Consider the following 26,167-nt stretch of genomic DNA (forward strand, 5'->3'; position numbering starts at 1 on the left):
GCTTGAAGCTGCATGTATTACCAATACGCTTATGTCGCCATCAAAAGCCAGTTCTTGACTGATAAGAAGCCACCTGTATAGACCTGTTTCATGATTTTTGACCATTTCCTTGTCTGTGGTTAATTGCGTCAAAACCAACTGCATAGCTATTTCTCCCCAAGTGCAGCATTCATGTCTCTGAATGATTTGTCTTCCTGGAACACCTTTCCCCCCCCTTCAGATAGTGTCAAACATGTGAGAGAAGTAAGTGCCAGACAGCTTGGGGGAAAAAAGGTTCAAGGGCAAAATACCTTTCAAGTAACTTGCCTTATCAGACCTTAATGCCGCAGTCATTTGGTTGCCATTTGGTTGCCACAAGTAAAGGCACATTATCATGTCAAAAAAGGGATTAGTGCTGCTATGCACCCTTTTGCAAATTGAACCTGGAATTTTTGCTTTGCAAATACTTTGCAAAATGATTTAATTATGTTTGTTCTAGATAGCTAGCTGGATGTGCTAAAGCAATTTTCATTAAACTTTCTGGAAAGGCGGGTGACTTGTGGTGAACAGCCACCTGATTTCTCATTTATTACATACTTTTTATTAGTGTATATGACAAAATGTGGACATTACAATTTGGTCCGAGTCGAAACAAAAACAAAAGTATTGTTTGGCCTAGGTCAGGGGTTGGACACCTTTAGGCATCAAAAGAGCCATTTTGCCTCCTCACCCAGTAAAGAAAAATGGTCTGGAGCCGCAAAACATGACATAGCTTGTAAACGTTAAAAAGTTTTAATTATTTGAAAATTTTATCTGTTACAACAACTGAAATCAACTAAAAGGAGTGCGGAGTGCATGTGTAGCCTAACTTTGAAATAATTGAAACATTGAACTATGTAGGCTTTTTTGAGTTGTTCCCGTATTTGTGTAAAATTATGAAAATGTTAGGAATTACAAAATGTTTCCAATTTTAACATAAAAAAGCCCATCAGAGTTTACATATCTACATATCAGTGTGTCTGCTCAGTATCATTTACATCACTTGACTCATCAGTGTATGGGTGTATGGGTGCTTTCCAGAAAAAGTTGAGTGCTTGTTTTGAAAATATCTTTCAACGTTACATTTTCAGTTGTTTGGTAATTTCTCACCACATATCAAGCACACGAGTGGGTAAGCCAGCGTCATTAAATTCTCTATTTTCTGCCAACATTTTTCATTCTAGGGATGAATTCATAGTTATGGATAGCTTACCGCGGGGGTAGCACACTGACTGTCAAGACGTCTGCTTTGTGTGTCATTATCAGACTGTGCCTCCACTCCCTTCCCTTGCTCATCCATTCAGCAGTCAGAACGCAGTGTAGCTTCATTCACGGACTTGCGATGAGTTGGGTATTTCCTGTTTTTTTTTGTTTTTTTTTAAACACACATTTCCTCCACTTTGGAATAATAAAAAAAAAAAAAAAAATCAGAGCTCTGGAGCTGCGGGTTGCCTACCACTGGCTTAGGTGGAGCTTTGCATGCGACTGATTGCCATTCTAATGGACTCTATACTGATTTGTTATCTATTTGAAGCAGTTTTGCTATCTGTTATCTGGTGTGACCCTGGAACCTCTAAACTTGATTCTCCTAAGGTTGTACATTTTGGAATTTGGAAATTATCCCTATCAAGTTGCACAGAACCGCGAACCACAAACCGCTGTCATGTGAGACATCAATTGAAACCTCTGGAGATCTTAGTTCAGCAAGCATCGAATGATTTAAGTGGTCAATGGGTGTGTCTTTTGCTTTTATTTTGTCTTTTTTCTGATACAAAGACTGTGACAAGAGAAGAAGAATATACACTGGATATTATGTGTAAGTCGTAAGCGAACGAGTCAACGCAGTTTGACCGCCAGTGCTTTATTCCAGGGTCACCAGTTTGTTGACCAGTAGTGATGGGATGGAATGACCAGCCTAGGAGTAGACAAAGTGAGGACAGTGGATTCTCCTTGCGTTTTCCTGACCAGTTTGAGTGTTGCTGGGAATTTATAATATTTTTGACGGTGGGTTATAATTGCTGATTTTGAGTAGCTGTGATGCAGTTTTAGGGCCATGTTCGTCGGAAATCATGCAACATTGAGCTAGGAATTTACTGTCTTTCGTGGTAGTTGCAGCTTTACTGCCTTTCCTGACAGTTTTCATGTGTTATACTGAAAATATTGCAAGTTAACACAAACACTTTAGTGCAGTTGTTGCTGCTAAGGGTGGCCCAACCAGTTTTAGGTTTAGGAGGCAATTTGTTTTTCACAATGGGTCATGTCCGTTAGGATTTTTTGTCTCCCTTTACAATAAAAAGTTTTATTTAAAACTGCATTTTGTGTTGAGTTGTGTTGCCATTGAATAATATTTAAATTTGTTTTATGATCTGAAACATTTCAGTGGGACAAACATGCAAAAAAATAATAAATCAGGAAGGGGTTGCCCCCTAAACCTAATAACTGTTTGGACCACCATTAGCAGCAACAACTGCAATCGAGCATTTGTGATAGCCTGCAGCGCTGTGGAGGAATTTTGGCCCACTTATCTTTGCAGAATTGTTATAAGTCAGCCACTCCAAAGTCTTCATTTTGTTCTTCAGCCATTCAGAGGTGGACTTGCTGGTGTTTTGGGTCATTATCCTGCTGCAGAACCCAAGTTTGTTTCAGCTTGAGTTCACGAACAGATGTTCGAACATTCTCCTTCAGGATTTTTTGGTAGACAGCAGAATTCATCGTTCCATTCATCGCAGCAAGTCTTCCAGGTCCTGTTGTTCAGCAGTAGTTTTTGTCTTGGACCTCTGCCGTCCAGGCCGTTTTTGCCCAGTGTATTTATGGTGGCGTCATGAACACTGACCTTAACTGAGGCAGGTGAGACCTGCAGTTCTTTGGATGTTGTTGCGGGGTCTTTTGTGACTTCTTGGATGAGTCGTTGCTACGCTTCTGGGGTCATTTTGGTTGGCTACCACTCCTGGGAAGGCTCACCACTGTTCCATGTTTTCGCCATTTGTGGATAACGCCTCTCACTGTGGTTTGCTGGAGTCCCAAAGCGTTAGAAATGGCTTCATAACCTTTTCCAGTCTGATAGATCTTTATTAATCTCACTTAAGTTAGGTTTTAATAATAGAAACTATCATTTACACAATACTACAGGGACTTAATAGTATTTCAAATCAGGGTGGGCGTGAAAAAAATTCTGTCTCCATTTGGGGGCATGACAGAAAGTAATTGATAACCATTGATATTGCATTGCAAGATCCAGTTGGATTCGCTAAATAAGTCATACCCCTTAAAGTGAAACATTGACTGATTTAACTGAAGAGTTCCATTTATTTGGCCAACATTCCAAAAAGTCCTCATGTCGCCCAGCAGGAAATCAGTAAGAATATGCTTATGTTTGATTATTAAAACATCTATTGAGCTCTGTAATTTTTCCCGTATAGTAAGAGTAAATTCCTGTAAGTACCAACCTAAAGACAAGAAGATACTCTCTGGGTCTGCTAACCTGGCACCAGTTACTTTGTTTGCTCCACAGGATTTGGAAAGCATGACGACATGTAGGAACCAGGAAGGTGCATACTTGGTGTGTTCCTGAGATTTTGTGTGTTTGTGTCTTGTGCAAATGGTTGGAGGTTCGGGGTGCTACGTTTTACTCAGGAAAGCCAAACTCTGAAAGCAGCATTTGAAACAATGAGAGAGAAGCAGTCAAGGGTATTTGAACGATGCACAGAGCAGTTAGGATGGGAGAAGTGAATGAGTAATGCATTGCGCTTGGGATTCCTTGTAGTAAATCATGACCTCATCTTCCCATAATTCATAAACCCGTGTTTGTGTTCCTCTGTCTTGCTCCATGTGGTCTGGCTCAAGTCATCTGTTATGCTGGTCATGAATGTCTGGCGGGGAGTGAAGGCTGAATTATGCTACCGAGCCGACGCTTTCTCCTCGACCTCCAAACATTCTGTAGCTTGACGTGCACCTCCCAAAAAATTCTAACTTTTCTCATTTTAATCCTTGATTGTAGCATAACTTTTTCTTTAAATATGAATATATATATATTGGTAATATATTTAAATCATGCTGATAATGTTTGCTTGAGTGTTATATATTTACTTTGCTGACGTGCCAATGAATCGACGATATTAGCCCTGCAAGTAAATAAATACAAGATCAAGTAACAGACGTTTACAAAGCAAAGTTTCCTGTGCTTTCACAAATTTGTTTTGACGTGTGCGCCGACACAGACACGCTGGCTTGTCTGCTGTTGTACAGACTGTCGTTTGTAGTCACCAACTCTTCCTATGCAAATAATGAGTTCTTTGTAATTGTAGTTCCTGGAACTTAAAGGTTCCTCTAGCCCAGGGGTCACCAACCCATCGATTGCAAGCTACTGGTGGATCTTTGGGACTTTGCCAGTACATCGCGAGAATTTGGGGGGGAAAAAAGTATTATTACATTAGTGCCCTCCCCTCCCTGAGAGTGACCAACAGGCAGACATTTTGAACACTGAACACGCCCGTACGCATCGCCGCCCTCCAGGCAACAAGCCGCAAGCTCCATCCAAAAGCCCAGTCCCCAAAACCCGTCCGTAGATACTAGTACACCAAGCTCCCCTCGCGCACCGCGTGGAGGGAGACACGTGCAGAAGGCTTGAGGGAGAGAGGGAGTGACAGAGCACAGCGATGTGCTTGAGCACACACCAGTAGTTTTTGCACGTTAATATGACTCAAAATCTGCCTTTGCTACCTCAAAATTAAGGCACAAGTATAACTGCATAGACGTGCACCTTCAAAAAAAATCTTCGAGCTGCAGCTCGTTAGGGCGGACTATTGTAACACATTGACCAGTCTCTCTCTCCCTCACCACCGCTCGACCCACGACACTGAGGCAATAAGCCGAGTTGTAATTTGCTCATAGTAATTTGCTCACAAGTCCCACAATTAGGAGTGACCAAAGTGCGGCTCGGGGGCCATCTGCGGCCCATGGCTCATTTGTCATTGCATCACTGCAGAAACAAAATATTTGAAAAACAGCAAAATGGTAAAAATAGAGCAAAAGGCACAATGAGAAAAAGTTGAAATGTTGAATAATAACACAAACCTTTATATTTAAAGACAAAGCTTTAAATATCTATCACTTTTTACGTTACTGTCTACAAAATAAAAGTAACTCTTTTTACAAAAGAAATGAATATAAAATGTTATATATATTGTATATATTTTTTCTAGGCATTTTTCTTGGTGACCACTGCTCTAGCCTATTGTCTTTTTTTGGAGGGGGGGTTTACAGACTTATATGTAAATCAGTCTAATGACACTGCATTTACATTGACTTCTATGTCGTTATTTACAAAATCACTATTTCAAAAACAGTATATTTTCTTTATTTTTTATCATTGCTTCTGAAAGTTTTCAGAGGCTCGGTTCGGAGCACGCATGCATGTCTACCGCTGTACCGCTGCACACAAAATGACTTCATGGTCTGTGTCAAACAAGGTTTAAAAACATGAGATAATGTCTGCATGGCCAATTATGTTAATTATATGATGAATACAGTCACTAACTGCAGTTATTTGATGGAATGGAGTATGTGTGTGGACATTATGTGCACTGTCTGTCGTCAACATTGTGACAAGAACAAGGGAACCTCGCTACATGTACTTGTAGCTGTTGGTCAAATAAATGAGCTAAAAACTCCAGCTTCCAGCTGCAACAACAGTATTGTTGCTTGGAGAGAGAGTTGCTTGTTGCTTGGACAGCTAACACTTTCACACTTGTGTGGACAAAAATATCAGGGCTCACACTATTTCATTAAACAGGGGTTAGTCTAGACCCTTTGTTCTTGTCCGTTTTCACATTTTGTAGTTATGACATGAACTTCCAATACTGTTGCACATATAACGTGTTACCGCTGCAACTGCGACAGAAACACACACACACACAGACACACACACACGATTCCTATGGCTTCTACCCCGATGTGAAACACTACGATGCATCGAAGGAAGGCCTCCTTTTGAAACACAGTGTCAAACATCGTCATGTGGACTTGTAGAAATGAAGGTCAAGATGTGCACGTGAATGTATGGAAAAAGAGTGACAATGATTGGATGGGTTTTGTCTTGTGTGCCTTTCATTGAAACTTCAGCATAAGCTTAGTTGGCGTTGCTCTTCCGGTGTTTCCCACAGGACAGCTAAGTATGTGTGGCGATGTCATTGTCTAAATTTGCATAATTGGCCAACTCGGTGTTTGTGTGTGGACGGGTAAAGCAGAGCTTTTTGGTTTGTGTCATAAGAAATGTGCGTCAGTATGTCATGTTTTTAAGTCTTATTGAATAAAACACTTTGGACTTGCGAGTGATGGTTGCATTTCCAGCAGTGGTAGACGTTTTCGTTGAGTTTCAAGATAATGTACCGCTAATATTCCACTCTGTTGTAGCGACAAGGGGAATTGCCTCTCGAGTACCCAGCATGCCTTGCAGGCACTAAATAACAGTTGTGTTTGTTGTTAGCGATTAGTCGAGAACGGTAGTTCATTGTTGTTGTGTGTTAACTTACCTGTTAGGTGTTGTGCTGTTTAGATTTTTGGTACATACCAAAATATGTTGTTCTGTTTGGTGACCATCTGTATGTTTGCACTGTTTTGTCAAGCTAGTTGTTTGCTATTGCTTGCAAATTCAAGAGCACCTTCCTTAAGCAAGGCAAAGTGCCTCTGACTCTGCAGGGGTACTGGATGCAATTGTAGCAACAGGCTACATAGACAGCCCTATTATGTGTTAATGCCAAATATAAAAAAACAATTTTTTTTTTACGTGGCGGCAAAATCTTTCTGTGGCGGTCCAAATTTAATGGTGGTGGGCTGGCACAAATAAATGAATGTATGGGGAATCTTTTCTTGGCCTGCTTTTACCGGTCTAACACTTCTCACCCTGCAGTACTAATTAATAAGCTCTCTCCTCCGTCTATCTTTCTTTTCCTCTTTCCTTAGGGACAATGACTACTGTACCGCTTGGCACACCACCACCTGCTGTACTTTTGTGTTTGTGTGTTTGTGTGTGTGTGTGTGTGTGTGTGTGTGTGTGTGTGTGTTGACAAGCCATGTTCATTTATCTGCTGTCTCTGAATTGTACCTCCAGTCCTAAAGCTGGTTTCACACGAGTACTGCTGCCTCCGCGCTAAACATGGATGCGGACAGCATTCGCAAACTTTTGTCTAAAACTCAAGATTCCATTTTAAAATGTAGGCTGTCTGATAGACACGTTGATGAGCTTAAATATGTGAGTGATTCATTTTCCCTTCATGTCTTTCTGTGAGTTAGTTTGTATTGTATATTTGTATAAATTTACTAATCAGATGAGTTTCTGGACAGTGATATGATAACATTGTTTTGGCTATGACTTCCATCTGTTTATCCCCCCCACATAAAATTAAATAATAATAGCAATATTCCTGTATTCCTGAAAATTTATTTAAAGGGATGCTTTGTTTTCAGTTTTTAGCCATGTTTTAAGCCTTGTTGATTTAATTATTTTAACTTCTGTTGTTCCAGGCGCCTTGTGATTCTTTGTCCATATTGGATAGACTGTGTGTTTTGACATCATATGTGTCAAGTACAGTATAACTGATGACATGTTGCACAACATCAGTTATTGAATTTCCTCACCTTGTCTATTCCGTCCCTGTTGTCTTCCAGGTGGTGGGTACTGACGGGGTGCGGGCTATGATGGAGTCCGCCCTGACAGCAAGAGATCGAGTGGGTGTGCAGGACTTTGTCCTTCTGGAAAACTACACGAGCGAAGCAGCTTTCATTGAGAACCTTCGCAAACGCTTCAAAGAGAACCTCATCTATGTAAGTGGATATGCTTAGGCGGGCAGGGAGGCTTTTTATGTTTAATGCCAAACACAAAGTGTAGATACAGGGTGCCTCTGTGACCTTAGCCAGTGACATTTTCTTGGTCCATCACCCAGGAGATGTTTACAGGAGACCGTTTTAATTGAATATTGATGCATACTAGAGATGCTCCATGCTGGCTTTCTTACACATATCAAAATACAGTTGTCTCTTGTTTATCACGATTAATTGATTCCAGACCTGACCGTAAATAAGTTAAGTTCCACGAAGTAGAATTCAATGTTACTAAATGGAATATTAGTTAGAGCATAGAAAACCTGTTTATGACCATTATTAGAGCCCTGTAGACATGAAATACCATTGACCGCTTTTGTTGAGACCCAAAGGCGTCATTTCTATGAGAAAGTCAGCCCTTTTATGTCATTTATGTGTTGTTGTGTGTGTTTTGACTTCATAGCCGTGTTACCGTTCCTTTTTTTTTTTTTTTTAAAAGCTGATTTGTGGTTATGTGAAAATCAATAAAAACAAATGGGGAAGGATGGGAGGAGCAACAGCAAAGGAACTACTGCTTACTTTCAAAGTTCCAGCATAGCACCAATGGTCTGTCGTTCTTTCATCCCTCTTTCCGCAACTAACAAAATGCATCCATTAAAATTTTACACAAATGGAGCAAAACAATTCAGGTTAAAATTATCCGTATGACTCTGGCTAAGTAAATTTGCAATGGCTAGTTTTGCTTATGTTCGAGAGATGTCGACTTTAACGGGTTTCGCTGTCGTTTCATTGTCAGGTAAGGAGTTTCTTTTAGTCCTGAAGTGAATAACCTTAATCTTAAAAATGTTACATAACATGAAAAGTGATAATTTCTTGCTTTTTCAGACCTACATCGGCTCAGTTCTGGTGTCCGTGAACCCGTACAGAGACTTGGAGATCTATACAAAGAACCATATGGAGCGGTACCGTGGGGTCAACTTCTACGAGGTCTCACCACACATGTGAGTATGGAAGTTGTAGTCTTCACTGGAATGTATTTCAAAATAAATATAAATGTACTGTAATTTCTGGACAATAAGTTGCTCCGGGGTATAAGTAAAAGTAAATAATAAGTAATAATAATAATAATAAAAAATAAGTAAAGTATCAGTAAAAAAAAAAAAAAAAAGAAGAAGAAGAAGAGGGGAAAAAAATAGTCACACTGGACTATAAGTTGTATTTAGCAGTATTTATGATGGGGTTATCATCAGAGAAACTTTTTTTTTTTTTTATGAGTGTCATGGCGCCGCTGCTAACAAGCTCAAATTCATAAAAGAAGCAGCCTGAGGGAGGGGCCAATGTTTACACCAACAAGGACATAAACTAAAGCTGCACAAGCTGAAAAAGTCACATTTTTTAAGTAGTGTTCCCTCGCTATAACGCGCTTCACTTTACGCAGCCTCGCCATTACACCGATTTTTTTTGTATGCAATTTTTTACAGTGTAGCATGCTGCTTCTTTTTTTTTGTTTACAGCGTATGAACGCATTGTGTTCTGTAGCCTGATTCGCTAAGGGAGAACTCGCATTGTCTTCTGCTTCCCGATTGGCTAAGGGACTGTAGACCATCAATCGATCTCCTCCTTGTCATGTGTCCCGTATAGTACAGAATGCGTTCAGCTTGCCTAAGTTGCATAATTGTTTGATCGCTAGCAGTGTGGCTCTTTAGTGCTTTAAGTTTTCTCCCCGACAAAACTCACAATGTCAACTAAACGCTCTGCACTTATAAAGGCACCTGCAGTTGCACCCAAAAGGCAGAGGAAGATGCACAAAAAGTTGGAATTGTGGACATGCTGAAGGAAAGTAGAACTTACGTAGCTGTACGGCGCCATTACGGAATAAATGAATATTCGGTTCATACCATAAAGGAGGAGGAAAATAACATAAGGACGACAGCAGCAATAAATTTGAACAAGGATGCAAAAAGGGCTTTAACTGTCCGCAACAAGACCACGGAGAGGCCGGCTCTGCGGATGCCGGGGCAGAGGCATACAGGAATAAATTTAAAGCCATCATCGAGGAAGGGGGATATAAGCCTGAACAAGTTTTTAACATGGATGAGACGGGCTTATTTTGGAAACACTGCATCGCTGATTCAGCCCATGGAACAAGGCGTGGTCCGAGCTTTCAAAGCCCTGTTTATGTGGTGAGGGGTTTTACAGCCCTAAAGGATACAGTATATAATAAATGATAAACGAAAAAAACATAAATAAAAAAATGGGGAAAAAAATGTACTTCTACTACACAGATTTCACTTAACACTGGTATTTTTTGGAACCCAACCCCCTCGTTAAATGAGGGAACACTGTATATGGAAACAATAAAAACTTACCTGTTGAATGTTCTGTCAGAAGACACTTTTTAATACATGACATGACACCTGGATGCATCCTGGTGTGTGTACAAACTTATCAAAGAGCTGTATTTTAACACCAAAACTTCATTTTTGTATTCACAAATGAAGTAAAATACACTGAAAATGATATTTCTGTATTTATTTAGTCAGTGGCTGACACAGTAGCTACACTCTCCAAGCTAGACATAATTAGTGTCCCAATTAAACAACACTGCTGTCTAAAAAAAACAACAAAAAAAACGCATTTCTCAATCCACACAGTTATCATACAGTATCATTATAGTTACACATTACTTACAGACACACGGTCTCCAAGGCAGAAGTGTATTAGAAAGTATTCCGTAACAAAAAGCATCCAGTATGTTCTGCATCATTCAATTTGTGTGCCTAACTATGTCACAAGTTCAACAAGGCCACGAGGTGTTGCCAAGAAACAACCCCACCATCACCAACCACCACCGCACTAATTTAAAGGCAGCACATGTTTAAATTTAATTTAAATTATATTAAATTAAATACAATTATATATTTCCGGAAAATATGGTATGTATCTTTTATATCCTGGTAGCCTTAAACCACAGTTTTGCACATTGTCTTCAACATTGATGTTGTCATTCACAGTGGACAGTGCTTAGTATGACCTTGTTTTCCCACTACGTTCTAAATAAGTCTGTTGAAGCGTCAAGCAGCTTTTTCCTTCTTGATGACATAACATCTTGTAAATGTTGTCAAGCTGTGTCCAGACTGCCAGTTGCTCACTATTTAACACACTCGGTCTACTTATAGTTTGGAACATTGTCATACCACAAGGCAAAGTGTTTATTTGAAAGGTTGCCACAGGAATTCTCAGGGAACTCACACTAAATTCTCCCTCGACCCATTAGGTCAGCGATTAAACAAACATTTTCCTAATGGAGACTGAGGTGACATCCACCAAATATTCTCCCACAAGCCAGTTCTCTTTCTGATGTGGTGTTTGCTTTTTTTTCTTTTATAGACTTCAGCACTTAAGTGCAAGGCCAAATGTTTGCTCCCCCTGAGTGGACAGGGGGGAAAAAAGTGTAATTTGGCAAGTAGAGATGGAAGTCAAAGGAGGTGTGGAAAGAAATGTAAGCAAAAGATGATACTGGTGAGAGATTTCCTCCCTTGAGAGGGAACTCCTCGGAATGAACCTGACCCTCGAAGTGTCGTCCAGCTGGCTGATATCTTCCAGCAATTAGTCAGGTGTCAGATATGTGTCCAAACAGGCTGAAACAACACATCAGAGCAGATAGGAACCAGTCACTGCTAAATGATACTGTAACCTATATCAGTTATTTGCCATTCTGGACTTTATGGTGGTCATGCATTCCATCCACCTTCCTTGCAAAGGCAGGTTTTTGGATGTATATGATGAGATCGTACAGGTGGACATAATGTTGTTGCCAGTCAGTGCAGATGTGCGTGTGTGTGGACCAACTCATCAAGTCCCGGTTGACAGTGTTGTTCTCGTGACTAAAAACTGCCCACTTAAGCCAAGGTGGACGGCATTTGTTGACATCAAATTTGATATCAACAAGTGGTCATTTGGTCAAGTGGTCATTTCCATGAAAAATGGGTCAGTTTATGTCACCAAGTCTTGTAGTGCTGTTAACCGTCATTTTTGCTAAGCAGCGTGAAATCACAACAGCAACAAACTACGGTCTAGTTTAGTGTGTCTTGATCTGATATCGATATTGGATATCTGCCTGATACCAGCAAAAAAAAACGAGTATCGCATTATATCAGCGTCCAAATAAAATTTTCAACATCAATACTCTGAGTTTGTGGAAAAGTGTGACCTGCACATGCGTTTATTTGCATTTCGCTTTTGGACAGCTTTAGATAAGTTTCAGTCTGACGTTTTAAAGACGCTCGAGAAACAAGGATTGTTGTTCATGTCACATGATGTAATACTGGTATGGCTTTCAGCTTGAACGTGAAGTGTTACAGCGTCTCGTCTTTCTCTCAATCATCTAGCTATGCAGTGGCAGATAACTCGTACCGTTCAATGAGGACAGAGAGGAAGGACCAGTGCATCCTAATTTCCGGGGAGAGTGGAGCCGGGAAGACGGAGGCATCGAAAAAGATCCTGCAGTACTACGCAGTCACCTGTCCAGCCAGCGATCAGGTGCAGACAGTCAAAGACCGCCTGCTGCAGTCCAACCCTGTGCTCGAGGTGAGACGCGATGATTTGTCTTTGGACCACACATTTGCACGGTGTTGTACAGGATAATTGATAATGTTGTCGGCTGAATTTATACCCCTCCCAAACCAGACTGATTTTGTTTGGATCACTTCTTCATTTGATATATGATCAGGAATATGAACATTACCGATAATGCTTGTATTGAAAAGTCAGTGTAATATGAGCGTTGTGATGTTTGTATGTATAATTTATGTTTTACTGAATACAGAGGTGTTTGTGATGGTAATGGTAGCTCCTGTTTGGATGTTGGAATGTCACATCCAGATGTGTGTGTGTGTGTGTGTGTGTGTGTGTGTATGTATGTTTACTACACAGTGGAACCTGTTTAAGTCGACACCTCTCCCGACTGGCTGACTCATGTCGGTAATAGTCAGTGGTTCTCAGTTATTTTCTGTCATGCCCTCACTGGGGGACAGAAATGTTTTTACGCCCCCCTGATTGCAAATACTATTGAGAAACTGATAATATCTACTGTATTTATTTATCTGTACTGTACAGACTAAACTCAAAACTGAAACCAGAGAAATACAGCAAAATGGAGAGCAGTGAAGAATCCAAGCGTATTCAAGAGTCAAATTGCATGCAGAGTACAAGAAATTCGTACATGTTGGCAGGTCTGCACTATATTGAGAGTCCTCCCTGCCTCTCACGAATGCAGAATGCAGGTTAAAACTGCCATGCTTTTATTTGGAAAGAAACAGGAAGTCACTGTTTGCATGTTTTTAGACAGTAGTTATGTCGCTGTTGTTGTTTCACGCTGCTGCTGCTGATGTTAACAATACTACAACACATTAACCTAAACAAACCCATTTTTCATAGGAATGCCCTTTTTGGGTCTCATATTTTGTCGCCAAAAGCGGTCGACCATGTATGTCGACATCGACTTAAGCGGGCGCTTTTTAGTAATAACACTGTGGACCGGGACTTGATGAGTTGGTCGATATAAGCGGGTTCCACTGCATCTTGTAATTTGTGGTCCCAAACAGTGTAGGGACTTTAACCTTGTCATTTGGTTTTCCTTCCTAAAACACTGTGTTCTCCCCACCTCTGAATCCATCAATCCTTGCCTCTAACTTCACTTCTTCTGTCTGTGTTTTCTTGACCGTTTCTCTTTTCTCCCCTCAGGCTTTTGGCAATGCCAAGACATTGCGTAACGACAATTCCAGTCGCTTTGGCAAGTACATGGATATCCAGTTTGACTTCAAGGTGAGCGGGACAGCCTGATTTACCGTGTTGGGTTATGAAATATGTCCAAGTCTTCATTCAGCTGCTGATTGTAAGTGTCTACCACAGGGGTTTAGTGTGGCACAGTGAGCCTCCTCTCAAAGAAGATTTTCTTTATTGTCCTCAAGCATCCCCTTCTGACACACCACACACTTTGAAAACCCCTGGTCTAACATGTATAAATAATATACCATACTGTACCAACCATGCTGTTTTGCATCATTGCTTTACATTCCTGCCACTGAGTATCATTGTCTGATGAAGGAACATGAATCACTCTACTCCCCCACTTCTCCATCCATGTTCATTGGCCCACAATATTTACCACGCATTGCAAAACCTGCATGCTGTAATCACACTTTAGTACCCTAGCATGAGCCTCTCCTCCTGTACCTCCTCACGCTCCTCTCCCTTCTCTCCCTGGCCTTTGTCTCGTCGACAGGGTGCCCCGGTGGGAGGCCACATCATCAATTACCTGCTGGAGAAGTCGCGGGTAGTTCACCAGAACCACGGCGAGAGGAATTTTCATATTTTCTATCAGCTGATTGAGGGAGGCGAGGAAGACCTGCTGAGACGCCTTGGCTTAGAGAGGAATCCTCAGCAATACCAGTATCTAGTGAAAGTAAGGATGCTACACTTTTACAGGAGTAGTCTTTGCAATCATTTTAGTCAACCTCGTACCTAATACAGTGGAACCAGTTTACGTTGACGCCCCTCGAGCTCGAAACCGAAACTAGTGACCTATAGAATACGGTACTTACGACGTAAAAGAATGGACATGAAACAAATGGGCAAAAATAAAGGATTTTTTAACCTACGGCAGATTGTTGACATGGTTGTCCTCCATTTGTGCATATTTTTATTTTAATTATTTTGTTTTCATACGGTATAATATTTTATGCATGAACTTCAGTCTCACTTTGAAATGTTTTCATTTTTGAGGATGCTATAACAGAACTACATCATGGAACCCAAGTGCAGTCCGGTCAGAATTTATTGAGCACGACCGGCAATATGTGCGTGTTTGTTAGTATATTCATATACTTTGTAAGTAATTTTGGGCTGCCGAGTTTTCTTCACATCTTTTGTGCCGTTTTTTTTTTTTTTTTTTTCAAACCTGTATGGATGTCAAAGAGTGTTATTCGTTATGGTCTTAAAGTATTAAGGTTTGACTTGTTGAAACCTGCAGAGACCCTGTTTGTTCATTGCTGTGGTAGATTCAGGTTAATACTTCTGAAGCCTACTTTGCACTGAACAGGAAGTCAGTGTGTGCTTGTGATAATGCTGTGTAACTAGACAATAGTTGTGTTGCTGTTGTTGCTGCAGCAGGACCCATTTTTCATAGAAATGACCCCTTTGGCTCTCAAATTTTATGTTGACCTCAGCAGTCAATCATTCAGGTCGACGTCAACTTAAGAGGGCACTTTTTTAGTAATAATAAGAACACGATCGACCGGGGCTTGATGAGTTGGTCGACATAGATGGGTTGTCGACCTAAGCGACTTAAGCAGGTTCCACTGTATGAACAACTAATGTTTGGAAAGAGTTTTTTTTTTTTTTTTTAAGAGTTGGTTCGAGGATAATAACTCCAAAAAGAGAGGAAAAAAAAGTTATTCTTTCTCTTTCTTTTAGTTTAAGTGGCGTGGATTCAGCAACACAAATGCAACAACATCCAATGACTTTAGTCTATACCTCAGCTTGAGCCCTCAAGAAGAGTTGCAAGCATTTGTGTGTAGGATTGTGTGTGTGTTTGTGAGAGAGGGTATCCCGGTGGGAGTGTTAGCTTAATAGGCTCTCTGTCAGTCTCATTCCTCAGGGGGGAAGTGTGCCTTCAGGCGGAACCCTTCCCTGTCGGCACACTCACCCGCACGCAAATACACACGCAACAGCGAGTGAGCAAAAACACCTCAGATGTGTGGTTGTGCAAATTAGTGTTTGCATGTGCACACATTTCCACGCCAGCTGTTTTGTGTACTTTGCCGGACATGCTTAAGATTTTGCCAGGGTTCATAAAAGCTTGATTTAATATAACCCCACACGATTAGGCAGTGATTCCACAGTTGTTAAGTGCTTTTCGTTTTTTTTTTACACGTTTGTGTGTTTTGTGATTTATTAGGGTAACTGTCCCAAAGTGAGCTCCATCAACGATCGCAGTGATTGGAAGGTGGTGAGGAAAGCCTTGACTGTCATTGGCTTTAACGAGGATGAGGTTGAGGTAAGGACATATTTGTAACTTCTTTTAATATTTATTTTCAAAATATTTTATCAATAATTTTATATTTTTATTTGTGTCCATACATTTTTAATATTTTTAGTAAATATTTTAATAGTTGTTTATATTTTTAAGTACATATTTGTTTTATCACCAGTGGGAAGTGCATCATCTTCAAAATATTACCACATGAAAAAAGTAGGGCTTAAAAAAATGCACATTTTCAAGGGGTAATTTGAGTACTTGCTAAAAAAAAAAAAAAAAAAAGCTAATGCTAAAATATCGCTGAGATAGACAAATTTAAAATATTCAAATATTTAGGCTGAATATTTGAATCCAATGTATTTCATGTTGGACATGTATTGCATGTTGGACACAAAAATATGTTGGACATGACATTTTTTCCCTTTTGATTGTAAAAGAATGAAAATTTTGACATTTGTGTTAACTTATGCAACTTAAAAACACAAATAATACTCCTAATGGAAAACCTTTTTTTTTCCCAAACGTGTGTTTGTGTGTGAGTCTATGTTGGGGTGAGGGAGAGGGTGCAGTTTGGCTCCTTGGAGGGAGGCCCACAATGTTAGCTTGAAAACCCCAGCACTATATTAATGAGTTTAGGGTTCTGTGTGAGCCAGTGAAAAACAGTGTTTGTCAGTATAATATCATGGGCTCATAAAACACGAGTATATACAAATGTACTGGATACCTTCAGTTCTTGTTGGTTGCTGACCCTTTTAAGATAATCTTATCTGCCATGTTGCTCATAAAGATTGACTCAACAATAAACACCTTTTTAATCTTATCCCTTTATTTTTCTTCCCTCCCCTTTCATATCTCACTTCCTCAATATTTTCCTTTCCAATATTACTGCACCTCCTCATCGTCGTTTGCGTAGGAGTTGCTGAACATAATCGCCAGTGTGCTCCATTTGGGGAATGTGCAGTATGGTGGTGAGGAGGGGGTCGCCTGCATCACGTCTGACACACAGATCAAGTACTTGGCGAGGGTAAGATGTTACACCAAGCAAGCACATCAGTGCTCCTAATAGAGACAAAGGCACAGGTTTATTGGCGCTAAGCATGTCACACACCCACTACTGAAGTATGCTTTGAATGAAATCATGAATGCTATCTGACATTTCTATTGAAATATTCAACAATGATATGCTGAAAATAAAGCTGTCGGAAGCAGCCAGCCCAGGAGGGAAACAAATCTACCTTTATTGATTGAATGGTTCCCATTAACATTCATTCGAAAACCCAAGGCTAAAGTCATCATCATTTAAGACAAAGGTGTCCAAAGTGCGACCTGGGGGACATTATCAGCCAGCAGCCTGTTTTTATTGGTAGTAATATATAAAATGTATGAAAGTGGCCCCAGGCACTTTTTCTCTAAAATGTTTGGACACCCCTGATTTAAGAGCATAAACATCCTGTCCCGCATACTGCAAAAAAACCTCTTAATGTTAGTTTTAGTTACAGTAAATATGTACGTTAAAAAATATTACCACCAAATATCGATCAAAGTATAAAAAATGATTGCAGGTGGACAAAATTGTATCAAAGATGGTTATAACACTCTAACATTCTCTCTTAAATTACCAGCGTTCGCTCACTCTGAAGGAAGATAATAAGCTGTGGTTGCTCACAAGAGTTGATGTCACTTTCCACACTCAGTCCTGACAAAGATCTAATTTCTTGGCCTGTGGAACATTGTAGAAATAAAATAAATTAATTGAAAAAAACAAAAAACAGAGCAAAACAGAACTAATTAGGCTAAAAGCCGATGATTAATAACTACCTTCGCCACAATCACAGTTTTTCAAAAATAAACTAATAAATTCTGCTGTTTTGTGGTTAAAAATGGCCAATTATTAGTCAAACTGCATATTTAAGCAAATGTTACAGATTTTTTGACTGAAATTAAGCATTTTCAAGCATAGAAATGGCTTGAGACACGAGCACCTGACTTTTTATGTTTATTTATGTCTTATATGTCTTAGTTTCTCTTATGTCTACTATATTGGGTAATACAAGTGTAAAGGTGACTACGTATATGCGTTTTATTTCATGTCGAGAGGGCTCTCATGTTAAAAACCGTATTTAGAAGATCGGAAACAGGTTTTCTATGCTCGAACTATAAAAATATTCCTTTTATAAATAAGCAATCCGAATTCGCGGAAATTCAATCATCATGGTCGGGTCTGAAACTAATTAACCGTGATAAACGAGCGATTACTGTAATACTAATACAAAGCTTTCTCTTTATCACCTTTTTTTTATAGACTTTTTACAAAATAAAAAAAAATACATCAACATGCCGTTGAATTGATTGCCCTTACCAGTGGGACACTATTTTCTTTTCCTTTTCCATAATTCAGCCATCATACAAACTCTAGAGAAAGCCTCTCAGTCTTAAATATTTCCAAAATTACACATGTTCAGCAAATACCAGGGCTACGATGTCACAACTGTTCAGCAGTCTGCCGTCTGTTTCATTTTGTTTGGCACTTGCGTCGCCCACGGGCCTGCTAATATTGTTATGTCTTTCCAGCTGTTAGGAGTAAATGGGACAGTGCTGACGGAGGCACTCACACACAAGAAGATAATTGCCAAGGGAGAGGAGGTGGGATGAGATACATACTCAAACATAAAACCTGTACACTGTCTGTGTTCCTGAGATATGTAATATTCATGTTTATTTGCTTGTTATCATCAGCTGATCAGCCCTCTGAACCTAGAACAGGCCTCCTCAGCTCGGGATGCTTTGTCTAAGGCAGTGTATGGACGCACATTCACCTGGCTGGTGAACAAGATCAACACCTCACTTGCATACACGGTATGCACACACACACATGCCATGCAACTTTTACAGTGGTTTGTTACATGCAATACCCCTCATAGAATCTATATAAATTACAGTATGACCAGCTGTTTTTTGTAAATAAATGGTAGAAGCGCGCTATCTTGTGGACATTTTGTAAACCACACCCAGGAGAGGTTTCATGCAGACAGTTTTTCCATCCATTTTCTATCCATCTATGCCGCTTATCCTCACTAGGGTCACGGGTATGCTGGAGCCTATCCCAGCTGACTTCGGGCGAGAGGCGGGGTACACCCTGGACTGGTCGCCAGCCAATCACAGGGCACATATAGACAAACAAACATTCACTCTCACATTCATACCTACGGACAATTTAGAATCTCCAATTAACCTAACATGCATGTTTTTGGAATGTGGGAGGAAAACCGGTGTTCTCCGGGTACTCCAGTTTCCCAGAAAACCCACGCACGCACCGGGAGAACATGCAAACTCCACACAGAGATGCCCGACGGAGATTCCAACTCAGATCTTCTCAACCTCCTGACTGTGTGGCCAACATGCGAAGCACTAGGCCACCATGCGGCCCACAGACTGTTTTTATAAGTTATATTTTTTTTACGGCTACATATGCTGATGAAAATGGTCTGATTTACAAGAAGTACTAATTATTCAACCACCTTAACCAAATATGTATGTTTTATCCAACTTCAGCGTTTTGCCCTATTTGTCTCTTTCAGGATGACTCTTACAAGCATTACTCTGTCATTGGGCTGCTGGACATATATGGTTTTGAGGTCTTCCAGCACAACAGGTGAGGAAATTATTCAGGAGTTTAACAGTCTCATAAAGTTACATCAAGCTTTTAAGTAGTCCCCTCAGAAATCTCACAGCTTGTGGGAGGAAGGTATTGAGGCAAAATGGCAACGTTGGTCTTATGTCCCATTGCTAGTTGAGTTCTACGATGAATCCCTAACTTTTATGATGGTAACGCCTGCACTAAATACAGCATGGCTATTATATATAGCATTGTCAATGATTCAGTTCAAAGTCAATAAGTTGATGATAAATGAACTTTTGGCTAACTCAGCTGCTGTTCTTGCGTTGCAGCTTTGAACAGTTTTGTATCAACTACTGCAATGAGAAGTTGCAGCAGCTCTTCATTGAGCTCACCCTCAAGTCTGAGCAGGAGGAGTACGAGGCTGAAGGCATCACGGTCAGAGTCCTGTTTTTCTTTCGATGGTCATTACAAAATACGTCATCATTTTGTTGTTGTTGTTTTCTTCAGCTATGCACTAACTACTGCTCCCATTAACTGTGTTTACATGATAGCAAATGACATTAGTGATGATTGGTGAAGTTTTATGATGGTTTTTAAATGGTTAATTACTTCTGGGCAGTTAAATCAGAGCCCCACTATTTACTAGGGTTACCTTCTATGGCCACCAATGAATGACGAAAAAATGCAGATAATTTACTCACCCAAAAAAAAAGCCCTAAAAAACGCTATTTTGTGATACTCTAAACCCACATGAGGCCTGGAGTCAATCTCAGTCACACTAATATATAGTATAGTATCATGTTAATGAAAAATTACTGATTGGCTGTTTGGGTTTCAGTGCGCTGTGTCCCATTAGGCTGGTAGGTCTGCTGTTTCCTGCTTGCTTCAATGCTTTCATTTGGTTTCCAGTGGGAACCAGTGCAGTACTTCAACAACAAAATCATCTGTGACCTGGTGGAGGAGAAGTTTAAAGGCATCATCTCCATTCTGGTGAGGAATTTGCTCATTGTCATTACCTCTACCAAGGAGGTTAGACTTCTATTGATGTTCCATCGAAGATGTACAAATTGATGCTGATCCAAAAATGGATTATTCTCAGCTAAGTACAGTATGTAGAAATCTAGCTGTTGAATCATTTCACGTCACATTCAAGTCATTGCCAAACATATCATGTCTTGTCAAACCAAATCAAATCAAATTTACAGTAGGTATAAAGCGCTGCCCTCCACCATACCCCCGCATCCCAACCACACACATACACACATTTACACATAGAATTAAATTATGGAGTTAAGATATAGCTGAGCACAGAGGAGCCAGGTGAAGAAACACTATTAAAGGAGCCAACTGCATCAGGAGCAGTAAGTAGAATAGGAGAAATAAAATAATAATAATCATAATAATAATAGAAATAACAGTGAAAATAAATAGCTATAGTACAATTGATAGATATTAAATGTTAAGTAAAAGCAGGATCAAACCGGTGGGTCATGACGCAGACTGTTCCACAAATGTGGGCCTTAATATTGAAAAGATGCCTCCCCGTGTGTGTGTGTGTGTGTGTGTGTGTGTGTCCGTGTGTCCTGACATTTGGAATAATGAGGAGACCGGTGCCGGAGGATCTCAGGGTCCACGAGGGATCATATGATAAAAGCAAATTTGAAAGATATGAAGCCCCAAGACCATTAAGACTCTTATAAACCATAATAAGAACCTTAAAATCAATCCTAAAACACACGGGAACCCAATGCAGTGATTTAAAAACCAGTTTAATGTGGGCCCACCTTCTGGTCTTCGTTGAGACACGTGCAGCTGAATTTTTCAGTAATTGTAAAGATGAATTTTTTTTTTTTTAGGAAGACCAGAAAGCAGGGCATTGCAGTAATCTATACGCCTAGTGATAAAAGTATGCATTATTGTCTGCGTATTGCCCTGAGAGAGAATTGGGTGGACTGTGGACGTATTTTTAAGATGATAAAACCAATTTTTGTTACATTTTTAATATGTGGAATAAAACTCAGCTCAGCATCAAAGATAACAGCAAGGTTTTTAACTTGTGTTTATGGCGTTAAGGATAATCCCTGTAATTTAGATATGTTTCCCTCTCGGGGCCTCACGGCTGATGAACTAAAACTTGAGTTTTGTCCTGGTTAAAGCTGTAAAAAGTTCTCTGCCATCCAGGATTCAACATCTAAAATACAGTTAAAAACAGTATCAATTGGTCATGTGTCATCAGGAGACAGAAATGTACAGATGTGTTTCATCAGCGTAGCTGTGAAAATTAATTCCATGTCTCCTGATGACATTGCCTAGGGGAGGCATGTAAAGATTAAAAAGAACAGGGCCTGAGATTGATCCCTAGGGGACACCACATGTAATTTCATGGGTCTCTGAGGAGCTTATATCCATACTTACCATGAACTTGCTGTCTGAGAGATAGGACTTGAACCACTTGTGCACAGTACCGGAGAGGCCGACCGCATGTTTCAGTCTATTTAAAAGAATTGGGTAATCCACTGAATCAAAAGCTTCACTCGGCTCCAGCAGCACCAAGACTGACAGTTTCTGTGAATAAGAAATGCACCTGAGATCATTCACGACCTTTAAAAGAGCCGTCTCTGAACTGTGGTTAACCCTAAATCCAGACCAAAATCTCTCTAAACCATTACAATTATTATTTTTTTTTAATCATGAAGTTGAATAAAAACAAGTTTTTCTAAAATTAAAAGTTTGATGCTGGTCGGTAATTATTCAAATCATTAGTCTCCAATTTGCTCTTGTTCAGCAGGGGTCCTCACCACCGCTGTTTTGAAGAGCAATTTAGGATATTCAAAAGCTCATCCCTCAGATATCCATAAATTGTTTTTAAAAATTTGGTTGGATTTGATTGGATCGAAAAGACATGTGGTGGGTATCACAGTGAAGAAGGATTTATCAAGGATCTCGGCATCAACCAGGACAAAACTGTCCATTGTTTTCTCAGGTGAAAACAGACACTCGGGTGAGTTAAAAACTGTGTTTTGGGAGGATAAAATGTCACGCCTGATGTTATCCATTTTGCCTCTGAAGTGGTCTGCAAACTCCTCACAAAGACAGTTTGTTGGAGTTGCTAGACAAAGTCCAGTCCATTACTAAAAAGTGCCCAGTTAAGCTGACATTGACATACGGTAAATGATCGTCTGCTTTTGCTGACATCAAATGTGAGATCCAATGGGGTAATTTCTATGAAAAATAGGTCACCTTATGTTGGCATGTGTTGTACTGTTGCTAACGTCATCATTATGGCTGTACCGATTGTGTAAGTGCCCAATTATTTAATAAACACCATAACTATACCACCAAGGTTACAAAGCTTGTCTCTGTTGCAAGAAAATAAGATGCAAAAGTAACGTTGAAAGAGGCCGTAGATTGAACGAATGACGCAAAGTAATAAAGTTAAACCCCAATGCTCTCGTCATTAACAATAGACTATGAAAACAGACATCTTCACCTGTTCAAAACAAACATAAATAAAGCAGTGTTTTGGCAGAGTGATGCAAATCTAGTAGCAAATATGGGCCGCCCATGTCAACTGCAGTCAACTTAACGGGGTCGCAGTCGCATTGTTTACTTAAAATTCATTATTATTTATTAGCATACGCTACACCGCCATGGAAAAACAGTGCAACAATGAAGGGCACACAGAAGAATGTATTCATCCAGACTGACTTGGTGTGAGAACGCAGATAGACATTCATTATGCCTGATGTGGAAGATGCGCTTTCACCTGTTTGATTGCCTTGTTTAACTATTTGATATTTTATGCAACACACCATGCACACTCACACAATCAGAGCAAATCATTTCAACGACATGAACAGTTATTTGAATTAGTCTGGCAAACATTGTACAAAGATACCCATGTACAAAGACATCGGCCATGTTGAATGTTTGCCCCCTATCCGATCACCGGAGGTGACGTGATTCGATGTACTCTCAGAGCTTGGAACCAACATAGATACAACATAGATCGTATTAGTATTTCAATATTCATTTAATTCCACTGGCCAACCACTCTTCTGCCATTCCTGCAACAGGATGAAGAGTGTCTGAGACCCGGAGATGCCAGCGACATCACCTTTCTTGAGAAGCTGGAGGACACCGTGGGAGGTCATCCACACTTTGTCACGTCAGTTCAATTCTTACATTCCACAATCTGCCAAATGTTCTCATACCTGGTCTCATGGTACTTTGCTCCGTGCATGTTGTAGCAGACCATTTAAGGTAGGGGTGCCCAAACTGTTTAACGAGGGCCGCATACAGGAACTTTGATACATTTTGTACATTCAAGTAAAAATATATGCTAAGTTATCTGAACAAAACATCCACATCTTAGCTTTGTGATAAAACAAATCTGTGTAATATCTATTGATATAGCTCATTAGTAATGAATTCATACTCAGGGCAATGAATTGATTGCAACCAGACCGTTCAGGTTGTCTTAGAACAGTGTTTTCCATCTCGTGGGGCTTGGACAATAACTCAAAAATTATAATATTTAATCTTATTGTCTAATAGTGTGAAGTTTTTATTATTATGAAATACAAATATTTATGGGGTGAGGCCTCGACAGCCAACGACAGTCGCTTGAGTGGAACCACCCTCGTTGACGATGGATGGCTGTCAATCTGTGATCGATTCAGTGCCCTGAGAATACAATGACGTGGATGAATGAAAATGTTCACAAGGCCATGAATTAAAAGTTCAGAATTAACTGTGGGATGAAAATGGACGCACTTTGGACACCCATGGTTAAAGCTATGCTAATGATTTGTTTATATGTATTTATATGGTTGGATGCAGTCACAAGCTAGCTGATGGAAAGACTCGGAAGATAATGGGTCGGGACGAATTTCGACTGCTGCATTACGCCGGAGAGGTCAACTACAACGTCAATGGTACATATACGCTTATGTGTGCAGCTTTACACAAAAACAACAACAATAAAGAGCAGATTACATTTTCCAATGGCTATTTCTATCTTATCCTAAAAGCAATTTAAGTAACATTACTTTTTACCAAAATAAAAATGTGATATTACAGTGAATGCTGTTAGTCTCAAGCATTGATCTGATAGTGTAGTTTGTTGAAGGTTATGTTTATGGTTATTTTATTAACTTAAAGAAGTTACACTGAAGTACATCACCTGTTTACACTTGTTCACTTCCTGTGTTTAACATGTACCAGCTTACCCTATTGTTTTATTAGTAAAGAAAGGCATACAAATGGCTTTAAAAGGTTTGTAGATAGCTGGTTTAATTTATTTTTTATGAATTTAAAGATGACAAAAAAATGAAAACTAAATAAGTAAATAAATTATTAATAAATTAAAGAGTAAAGTTGACAGAAACTTTGTACGGTAAGGTTCAATGCACAATTACTGTACTTAATAGTGAAAAATAGAATATTACTGACAAGGAAAGCATGGTGGCGTGTGGTTAGCACATCTGCCTGCATTCCAATCTCAAAATAACAAAGTATACCAATTGACAAATATGATTTACTGTACAGCTCAACTTGAGCTGAGGTCACCAATAAAAAACCAACGCTTATATTCAAATAAGAAATTATTGTTATTGTTATTAAAAATATCCCCAGCCATTCAACATTTATCATAAAGAAAATAATTCATTTCATGTGTTTTTTCATTAAAACAGTGACATCATGTTATCAAATGAGCATTTAAAAGGTTAAAATAATTAAAATAATGAAATAATTGGTATTTTTTAAGTTGACTGAAAGATTTGAGCAAAAATTGTTGGAAAAAAATCTTTAATTTATGTTTTTCATAGCAGTTTTTGTCTTCTAATATCCTCAAAGGGTATTAAGCTAAGAATCTACACTGCAAAAAGTAAATAAAATCAAAGACATTTTATTACTAATTTGATATATATTTAAGTTTGATCTTTTTTGTTTTTAAACAACCCACCGACATTTATTTTATGGAAAATAACTCATTTTATGTGTATTTTTTTCAAAATGAAACCTTGACATCATTTAATCAAATGGCAATTTAAAGAGTTAAAATAACAAAAAATATATATATATTTTTTAGGAGTGAAGTTGATTGAAAGATCTGAGCAAAAAAGGAGAAAAAGTAGGAATCTGTTTTGGTTTATAGAAGAGGACATTTTTGCCCTCTTTGTCCTCAAAGGGTAGTCAGTTAATACATCCCCTTAGGGTAAAACAGGCACATGTTACTGAATGAAATCATTGTTTTCATCTAACCTCTCCCTAAATCCAACCTCTCTTCAGGTTTTCTGGACAAAAACAACGACCTGCTCTTTAGAAACTTAAAGGAGGTGAGACTGATTGAGAAAAGAAGAAGCAATATCTCACTTTGAATGCTTTTGTCTGATTTGGGGCTTAAAATTCATTTTACGTTTCTATTTAAAGGTTATGTGCATGTCAGAGAACAAGATCCTGACCCAGTGTTTCAACAGGGAGGAGCTGAGTGACAAGAAACGTCCGGACACGGTAATGTTCCTAATGTTCCTCACTGTTCTCCTGCATGTGGACATACTTTCCCACCAGAGAACAGGCAGCTGTGTTGTTCCCTTTCTCACTATTGATGGGGATTCTCTCTTGCTTCCCTCTCACTGAGGAATGCCCTAACCCACAGTGACTTGAAC

The 26,167-nt window shown here is 39.5% G+C and overlaps 1 protein-coding gene across 4 annotated transcripts in view; it reads left to right on the top strand.

Annotated features, from left to right (window-relative positions):
- The window catches only part of LOC129191001 (unconventional myosin-Ic-like), a 66,021-nt gene that overhangs the window by 26,709 nt on the left and 13,145 nt on the right, over positions 1-26,167 (top strand). For 3 of the 4 annotated variants that reach the window (XM_054793907.1, XM_054793909.1, XM_054793910.1), the window contains 16 exons: positions 7,684-7,839; positions 8,722-8,837; positions 12,228-12,426; positions 13,582-13,662; positions 14,045-14,302; positions 15,797-15,895; positions 16,791-16,901; positions 18,449-18,520; positions 18,614-18,733; positions 19,456-19,529; positions 19,826-19,931; positions 20,406-20,486; positions 23,573-23,664; positions 24,339-24,433; positions 25,791-25,837; positions 25,932-26,012. In XM_054793907.1, coding sequence (XP_054649882.1) covers positions 7,684-7,839; positions 8,722-8,837; positions 12,228-12,426; positions 13,582-13,662; positions 14,045-14,302; positions 15,797-15,895; positions 16,791-16,901; positions 18,449-18,520; positions 18,614-18,733; positions 19,456-19,529; positions 19,826-19,931; positions 20,406-20,486; positions 23,573-23,664; positions 24,339-24,433; positions 25,791-25,837; positions 25,932-26,012 — 1,788 coding nt within the window. The remainder of the gene's footprint in view (positions 1-7,683; positions 7,840-8,721; positions 8,838-12,227; positions 12,427-13,581; positions 13,663-14,044; positions 14,303-15,796; positions 15,896-16,790; positions 16,902-18,448; positions 18,521-18,613; positions 18,734-19,455; positions 19,530-19,825; positions 19,932-20,405; positions 20,487-23,572; positions 23,665-24,338; positions 24,434-25,790; positions 25,838-25,931; positions 26,013-26,167) is intronic. The other variant, XM_054793908.1, reaches the window with a different exon arrangement.

Source organism: Dunckerocampus dactyliophorus, chromosome 12 (assembly GCF_027744805.1).
Source record: "Dunckerocampus dactyliophorus isolate RoL2022-P2 chromosome 12, RoL_Ddac_1.1, whole genome shotgun sequence".
Lineage (NCBI taxonomy): Eukaryota > Metazoa > Chordata > Actinopteri > Syngnathiformes > Syngnathidae > Dunckerocampus > Dunckerocampus dactyliophorus.